Source organism: Leiobunum rupestre, chromosome 1 (genome assembly GCF_980474605.1).
Source record: "Leiobunum rupestre chromosome 1, qqLeiRupe1.1.hap1, whole genome shotgun sequence".
Classification (NCBI taxonomy): domain Eukaryota; kingdom Metazoa; phylum Arthropoda; class Arachnida; order Opiliones; family Sclerosomatidae; genus Leiobunum; species Leiobunum rupestre.
In genome coordinates this window covers 48,680,567-48,689,774 of record NC_143384.1, presented here as the reverse complement: position 1 = coordinate 48,689,774, position 9,208 = coordinate 48,680,567, and the positions used below count along the sequence as shown (strand labels likewise).

The window sequence follows — 9,208 nt, the reverse complement described above, 5'->3', positions numbered from 1 at the left end:
ACATGGCGTTGGAGGGTGGTGGCAAGCCCTTCATGCCACCAACAGCTCCCTACACTAACTATTAACGTTAACCTCTACAAGTTTTTATGGGAAGGGAAAACCGAAGAGCTCGGAGGAAAACCCTTTAAAGGCCGACTACATAAATCTTCGGTTTACTCTGTCTTTCACTGAAAGTAGGCTGACTGCAATACACGTGTGCCATGCAGTCAGCCTACTTCCAGATTTATGTAGTCGGCCTTTAAGCCAGTGGGGAGAGAACTTTCAAACTTAACGTAGAAGGAGTTGTTCCGAGTTTTCAGCCAGAGCCACGTATGCGTCTCCTCTAACCACTACGTCACACCTCTCGAGACAACACATACTTTTAGTTGAAGCTTTGAATATATGTTCTGAACTGAATCTATTATCAATTTATTTAATTCTTGGGATTGGGTACTTTTTTACGAATTCTTCTGTAGTATTCAAAGACGATATTAATAATAATACGAATAGAAAAAAGGTCCTCGGCAGTGGAGTAGTCTGAATTGAGTTTTCGCAGAGCGAACTCGCACATCGGGCTGAATTGCGCCGGCCACGAATCGTTCCAACGCCGGAATCGGGCGCCTCCTCAGTGCCACACCGAGTCACAGGCTCCTCATCACCGATTCCAACGGGCCTTTCTTGTGATCCGCGCTCCCTGAATGGGGAGCGGCCCTTCTAGGGCCTTCCTTTAAGACCTCTGTCTCAGACCTTCCCAAGGATCAATGGTCGAGTAACAGTCGTACTCCAGTGGGTGATCCCTCGTGCGAGCATCACCGCCGAGATACATCTACAGGGTACGCGACCGCTTTATATAGACCTCTTTTTCCCGAAACGTTAAATCCCCTATATTAAGTATTTAAATTTCAAATTACTTCTTAGTTATTCGTTTACCAAAGGTAATTGGGCTATTTATTGTTTATGTGGAATACGGCCGAGATGTCGTTTAAAAAAAATAGGCCTTTTTTGTATTCTTCTCGAGCGCGCACGTCTGTGCACGTTGAGAGAGTGAGAGAGAGAGGGGGGGAGAGGGGGAGGACTCTTCATAACGATAAATCTGTCCTATTATTCAGACGCGAAAATTCCGCTTTATTTAAATTTGCAAACAATATATTAAACTAATCATGGAATGAAAACTTTTTTATTTTTGGCGGAAAAATGCGGAAAATTTTCAGGAAAAAAGGCCTCGGTCATTTTCCGCAGAAACGTTTCCGACTTAAAACACTAATAAATAGTATATTAAATGCACGTTTTATAATTCACATTCTAACGGGTTTTACCAAGAACCTATTAAGCAGTCCCTAAAATATCTACGTAGCAAGATATAGATACTTGGCAGCATGACGTCACGCCATACTTTTGGCTATGGCCGCCACGCTGGTATACTTTTTCCATTGGAAAAAGCATGGGTGACGTATAATCTACGTCATGCTGCGAAGTCCCTATTCGGAATTCAAATATTAGTGTGGATTAGGAAAGAAAAACAAGTAGGATCGTTCATAAAGGTTTAATCAGCAATGCAAAAAAAGAACGATAATAAAAGATAATAAAGTAATTATTATTGTTTCACGTAAGTGTGTCAGTTTATAATCTCCCACATGTTAAATGTTCACTGAGAGTAATTTTTCTTAGGCCTAATACGTGACGTGTTTTATAAAGGGAATATAACCTGCAAAGCAATCTTTATGGTAGACCCCTCCAATTTTAAACATTTTCCTGCACAGTGGCGCCAAACATTTCTAAAGCCAAAGGCAGAAGCGGTCAGAGCTGCTAATGTTAACTGGGGTTATATTCCCTTTAAAAGCTATCAGTATTTATTTGCATTAACTGACAGTCTGACACATATTTGGGGAATACAATTATAGGCATATGATTTCTCGGACATAAATACTCGAATTTTGCACAAACGTTTATTTCGGTGTTCTGAACGTTCAAAAAAATGCATAAATATAGGAAATTAGCTACCAGAAAGGGCTTTTATGTTAAGCATTATCATTGAACAACTAAGACTACCCCTCTAACAGGGGAAGCGTGCACAAATTACTTAGGGATTATACAGGAAACAAAATTTTATTATATAGAATAATATAGGGTTAACATTTTAAAAATATAGGATTTCAAATTGATATTAAATTGATAAATTAAAATGTCACTTTTAATTATTTAATCATAGCGCAACCGTTTAATTATCGACGGCAGTCGTCAACCGAAAGAGGGCGTTGTGATAGTTTTCAGTCATTAGATGTAGCTCATTTCAAAAAATTACAGAATAATATAGGATTGGTGTTAAAATCTAGGACTTTATAGGAATTATAGAAAAGCTGGATTACCTCTATTTCTAGTAAAAATATTAAAAATAGAGCTTATATAGTTCCAAAGTCATCGATTTTCACCCATTTTCGAAAAGAATTCAATGATGTCTCACTCAAAAACTAATTTTTTGAGATACTTGATTTTGGAACTAAGGTGAATTCCCAATTTCCCATAGGCTTAACATGGTAACCATGACCTATTTCTTAAACTGGAAATGCACTCTTTGTTTCATTTAGTTTTACTAAAGGTGTTTGGGCAATGGGTGGTATTTTTATTGAATCGATATATCGATTATCCAAATAATCGATATTTTAACGAAAAGTCGATATGATGTCATCATCTTTTTGCTTCAATGGAGTCTCAACTTTGATCCCCATTGGTTCATTGGTTTGAATTCCTCTGTCGGACGTCGCTGGTACTGCTTGAATTCCTACATTAAAATATCGATGTTTTAATAGTATATATTTTTTATTATTTTTCCAGTAAAGCTCAGCGCTGACATCGATTTCCAACTGTACGCTTTTTTGCGTTTCCGGTTTTGACGTCACGATGCTCATCGATGACCCACAGCTTTTTTAGTTATCGTGACGTAAAACGTGTTGAGAGAAGGAAATTTATTTATCGCCATCTTGAAAAAACCGTTGACTGAACAAAACGCGTTCAACAAATTATTACGTCAATATGACGTCAAAGCTCAGAGGTTACAATTTTAGGAAAACAGCGGTTTTTATTCGATGAGCTTTACTGAATGTACCCCATATATGGAACTACACTGAATCAAATTGATTTAACCAGGGAATTATATATGTACACACTTTGAATGTCTAAGGGTGCGAATGCACTTGGAGCAATAGGTGGGGATTAAACTACGTAAAAGACATATTTTAAAATTCATTAGCTGAATTAAAGATGCTGACTTTCAAAACAATCTTACCAAAAAATAAATTTAAGACACCGCAATTCGTTCCCTCATAAATTCAGATAATTGAAAAAAACGAAACGAGGTAAATTAACTTTTATTCGAGACAATTAAGGCTTAATCAAGAACGTCAACGGCGTTCGCTTAAATTAAATACAATCGGCGCGAGCTAAAATCCAAAGTGTAAGCCACGCAATCTATGACTATGGCAACCTAGGAGCAACAAACACAGTACCATACACAAGTCGTCCATTTTTCTTGTGTACATTTTTCATTGGTTAGACGCTTTAGCGCCTGCTGCCGTAGGAAAGGGAAAATTCGGAAATTGTCTTCCCACTTACCAAGGAGCAACAAACACAAGGAGAACGCAGTGTTGTGTAAAAATTTCATTGGACGAACCTTTACGCTGAATGTTTTACGGGAGACAATTACTGAATTTTCCCTTCCGACGGCAGCAGGCGCTAAAGCGTCTAACCAATGAAAAATGTACGCAAGAAAATGCCCGATTTTAGATGGCTTGCGTTCTCCTTGTGTGGGGTGCTGTGTTTGTTGTTCCTAGACAACACTACGTTAGCGTTTTTAAAGGATAGCTGCGTTCTCCATGTGTTTGTTGCTCCTAGATGGCAAACTCCAGGACCGCTACCGTCTAGCTTCGACATTCCAAGTGTATACAAATGTAATTTCCTGGTTTTAACCTATATGGCACAGTCGTCTTGAAGGTGTTGATATTGCTGTTGTTAGTTTAATTGGTGTGACTAGTGTCGCTGAAGCCATTTCTTTTAACTTATCGTCAGTTATATATTCTTTCTTTAGATCTTCATCAAATTCCTCCAAGTTATCTTTACATTTGGAGTGTTCCATACATGAGTGTGACTCCTCTGTTTGGGTAGATTGCGTCATTTCGGAAAGTATTGGTATGAAGGTTTGTGTTGATGAGCCGGCACTCGCGATGGAACAAAACAAAATTGGAATATTGGAGTAATTCCAATTTGTTTCGTTTACATCGATAGTTTTTAAAATTGGTACGTCCACAACTTTCATGTTACCACGGTGAATATTCGTAACAACATTATCATTATTGGACATTGTAGCCGTGCTAGTGTTGGCATCTTCGAGGTCGGGAGCAATTTTCCATTCTCTAACATTGATCAAGTTACGTTGGGAGCCGTCGGAGTTTGGAAAAATATTTGGTACGTAGTTGACGTGATAAGGGTGATCTCGTTTCAAACCTCCCACAAAATGTCGGCTGCACACTCTAGAATGTTTGGAAGGTGCCCAAGATTCTTCGTGAACACCGTAAAACCTTTAAGATTGATTATAAACGTCCACAAATTAATATAAAAATAGTTATGTTTTATTCTATTTCTAATCCATCAACAGATGGCGCCACCAATCCACGTATTATGCAAATTTATTTTGTGAGATAAAAATCTATCACGGAGTATATTTGTTTACATTATAAACTCTAACCTAGATAGCGTAATAGCTCAATTGGATCCAATAACATGTAAATGCAACATCTAAATTTATGCAGTCTAGACCATGTCAATAATAACTATGTCTAGGGTTCGTTCATCATTATCGTTCAACAACGTCAACCAACTAACGCTACTAATCCCAGCAAAGGCTTCACGTACCTGACGCGACTTTTCCTCACGGCATTTACCCAAAGTTCTTTTCTACCTGGAAATCGTTTATCCGACGGAAATGAGTAAAAATGTGTTCCCGGAGGACAGTTTCCATAATTATTCTTACATCCACCCACTGCACAACCATTTTTACTCATTTTCCACGTACGAAAATAACCTATAACATCGAAATCTCTAGAATCAAAATCTGTTCTGCTATTATTCCCATATATAGTACATAAATATTACAACAGATGGCGGTAGGTTTTCAACGTTCGACCGTTTTGAAGCCTTCACAAACGTAGCTCCAGTTATTCTCCAACAAGTTCAGCAAGCGTAGCTTATTTTATGGAAAGGCTCCCTGTAATCGACTAAATTTCTCGTCCAGCTGCAACTTGGCCTTATTAATATTCTTCACAAAGAATTGGTCCTCTGTGAAGCGTACGATGATTAAATTGACAGCTAGGCGTTACCAGAAGTTCATAATAAACCCCTTCTGGGGAAGTATTCCATTTCTCATTGAACCCATGTTATTTTGATGAAACATCATTCAAAAACAGCGGCCGTTTCCATTGGTTCTTAGTATTAAGACGTTTTTTGAAGAAAAAAAAATAGTACCGGATGTAGTCACCGACCGGGAGGCAACAATTCTAAATTGATTTACTGTTTTTCCATATAAATTAAATTGACAAGGTAATGTAACGTAATTTTTAAGTTAAAGATTGTTTAATTAATTCAGCCTGCATGTATTATATTATTAATTTTAACTGGTTTTGATTAAATAATGCAATACATTTATTGTCTAGGAAATAAATGTTATTGTTGAAGACTTTCGAAAAATTACCATCAGAATCAACTGAAGGAAAATAAATTAACAATATTGAGCTACTTGAGAAAAAGCCTTAAAAACTCTTTTGGAAATAACCAGACCTGTTCCTGTTTTGTATCCAGTACAATGACAATAATGATAATTTGGAGCGTTATTTTGTTGGGGAAATGGTAAGCTAATCTGTATAAAGCTTTAAAAACAAAATTTCTATAAAATATTATATTAAAATATAATCATGACAGAGCTGTTTTTTGAAGGTTATGAAAATTTTAGTCATTACGGATGCAACTTTTAAAGAACATAAATAGATAGTATTATGGTCATGCTAAAGTTCAAGCCAATTCCAAAACATGAGAAATAATTTTGAAATGTGTATGTTTTAAGTTTATTTACTTTTAAAATGTATTTTTGTTTTAATTAAAATATAATTTATAAAAAAAAAACTGACTGATGTAATTACATAATAACAGAAACACAATTAAAATCAGTAAGGTACTAATGAATATGTTTAAAGTCATCTGGGCCTTTTTTAATTGTTTTTATTTGACATAAATTTAAGATTTATCTCTTTATCACAGTTGTTCTAGTAGAATAAGAAACATATGTATAAACTAAGTTTTAAAAAATATGTATAATTCATCTCATAATTAAAATAATTCTCTCAGATGCCTTTTCAGTCCTGGCTGTTGCGTGTTCACATTTTAAATCTTGAATTATTTAACTAGTCCATTCTTACATTTACTTATGACTCTTTGTAGTATTTATATAAAGTGTATTTCAACGATCAGGTGTAAGTTTTTAGAAATTTGGAAGATTAATTTTTGCAGCTTATAAAACCACGCAATTATTTCCCCGCCATGTTTTGAAATACATTTTCCATTTACACGCTTTTCAATTTTAAAAGATATTAAATATTAATTTACCAACTTATTAAAAAGGGTACCTTTCCTAATTTTATCGGCAATGTTAAACGTCATCACAGCCAAGACGAGTTATTTAAAAGATATTTGCCGACAGCAGACGACGGGCGGCGCACGCGGGTCGGGTGTAGGATTATCACCATCTGTGAGTAGGACGTGTTTGTATTCCGCCGCGTTAAAGTAGAACCCTTGAAGTGGAGCGGAATGATGTATCAAGAATAAACCGAAGTGGAATACTTCCCCCGTATGGGTTTATTATCAACATCTGGTGTTACCTATAAAATTATTTATTGGACATTCTTTGATTGATTCAAGTTGATTATAGTATTAAAATCTGTGCCAAAATTAATTAAGGAAATTGTTAATAAATAAAATTTATATCTTAAATTAATAAAAGCATATAAAATAAATAAATTTAATTAATTTATTTCATTTAATAAAACAAATATTTAGACAGTGAATTTTGTTACTACTCCACCCGTGAGGAATCCAAAAATTCATCAGACTATTTACAACTTTGGAGTAGTGTCGAGCACGGGATCATTTAGTACAGTTTAGTAGTGACTTTTAGTACAGTTTAGTAGTGACTTTTAGTACAGTTTAGTAGTGACTTTTAGTACAGTTTAGTAGTGACTTTTAGTACAGTTTAGTATTACAGTATTAGTAGTAAATTTCAGTACAGTTTAGTATTACAGTATTAGTAGTAAATTTCAGTACAGTTTAGTATAATTTAAGTACAGTTTAGTAGTAAAATTTTAGTATAGTTTAGTATAGTTTAGTAGAATTGCTAACCTTTAACTAATTAACGTTGCTTAGTTTCATGCTTTATCACATATTCTGGTAAGTTTCGTCCTTCTCTCATATGGGGCCCGGAATTATTGTTTTCTTGGGCCCGAGCCCGCTCTAGGTGGCCCTGGCTACACCGTCCTTAGTTAATAATTAAAAACATGTTAAATATGGTGATACTAAGAAACAAATGCACAGACCAGGCTTATAGATATTACGTTAGCTATGGTGGCAAAAGTGAAGAACAGCCCCCCCCCCCCCCCCCCCTCCTTTTTGGTTTTTTTATTTTCTTAGATGAAAGCCCAGTGTGTAAGGAGTACGAAGGTATTTTTTTTAGTTACCGCAAATGAGAATTAGTTAAGTTAACGCGTTTTGAAAACCGTCAATTTCAATGCATTTTCGACAATAGTTTAATGCGAGTTCTATACTTTTTCTCTCGAGATAGAGCAGGACACGTGAAATCAAAATTTATGTTTGGTGTGTACTAAGGAGTAATACTGAAAATGAAATTTGTAGTGGTAGTGTAGACTATACTTAACTCTTACGAATAAGGGATTTGGGAGGGAACTGAATATGTTAATGATATGTACCTCAAAGAACGGGATTTTTTAACAATGCAAAAAGTTTTAACCGCAATTTATTGTTTAAAAAGATATGATCAATGTAAAATTGCTACTTGCCAGCAATTTTTAAAACGGGAAATACGACATATTTCGAGATTTGTTTGTTTATTTGATGACGTAGGACTGATGAGGAGGACGATTCTTTAAATTTCTAGATTTTAATACGTTTTGGAGAAAGTAGGACTGATGACGATAAAGGAAAAGGCTGAAATGCAGAACAGTACTAACTTTTAAGGGTTGGGAATTTTTCTCGTATTTCAACGCATTTTAGTATTTTTTTAATTTTACTATGACTTCTGTGTGATGTTGACTTATACAACGTCGAATGTACTCTAAGTATTGGCGCCTAACGGCGCCGCGCACTCCCTTCGCTCGAGCGCTGGGGGCGCGCGGCGCCTCCCCAACCCCATACTATATAAAGCTTTGGGCCAACAATAACGCAACGTAGAGGACAGCACCAAGCCTGACGCATCAAGTATCGTAAACCCGAAAACAATAAACAAAACCAAAAAAAAGTACCTATTGTTAAAAAAAGCCCAAAGGACTTCGTTAACACGTGTGAAAAATCTACAATTTCAAAGCATTTGCGAGGGTAAGAAAAGTTCTTATCGACTGAATTTCAACTTGTGCAATCGAAAACAGAATATTGGTGCCTGACGGCGCCACCCCAACCCCATTCTTGCTGTCACGATGGGCCGTCTATAACGCGACCTAGAGGACATTACCTAGCTATAACGCATCAAGTATTGTCCAAAACTAAAATAGTTAATTAGTGTTAAATGCTTCACATTGGCCCAAAGAATTAATTGATGTTCAACGCATCAAGTTCAACGCGGAAAAGTGAAATAGTTAATTGATGTTCAATTCTTCACATTGGCCGAAATAATTAATTGATATTCAATTAGTATAGACCAAAATGTAAGTTTGTTTTCATGTGTCCTACTCTATCTCGGGGTAGAAAAGCCAGTGAAATCTCAGGATAATAGACCCATAACAAAAGAGGGGCCGCAGACGAGGCTTAAGTGAGACCTCTGGACGGAACATCCTGATTGTGACGTTTTGAACCACGTGACCACCATTGAAATATACAGGAGGAAGTGAGAAAACGGATGTTCCGTCCAAATGCTGAGTTGCCAGGTAAAAATGTTAATTTTCGGCCCCCCAACTTTCACACA

At 36.1% G+C, this 9,208-nt stretch overlaps 1 protein-coding gene and 1 non-coding gene across 2 annotated transcripts; both read right to left on the bottom strand.

The window, feature by feature from the left end:
* Positions 1–500: 500 nt before the first annotated feature.
* On the bottom strand, positions 501–798 carry LOC149963141 (Nuclear RNase P). Its single transcript, XR_016473786.1, has one exon.
* Positions 799–2,169: 1,371 nt separating this feature from the next.
* Positions 2,170–5,096, bottom strand: LOC149963140 (uncharacterized). The gene is made up of 3 exons (XM_090170484.1): positions 4,885–5,096; positions 3,943–4,550; positions 2,170–2,758 (listed from the first exon to the last, which is right to left on the bottom strand). Exons 1-3 carry the CDS (start codon positions 5,031–5,033, stop codon positions 2,640–2,642), a joined length of 876 nt encoding a protein of 291 aa, XP_090026610.1. The 5' UTR covers positions 5,034–5,096; the 3' UTR covers positions 2,170–2,639.
* Positions 5,097–9,208: the final 4,112 nt, after the last annotated feature.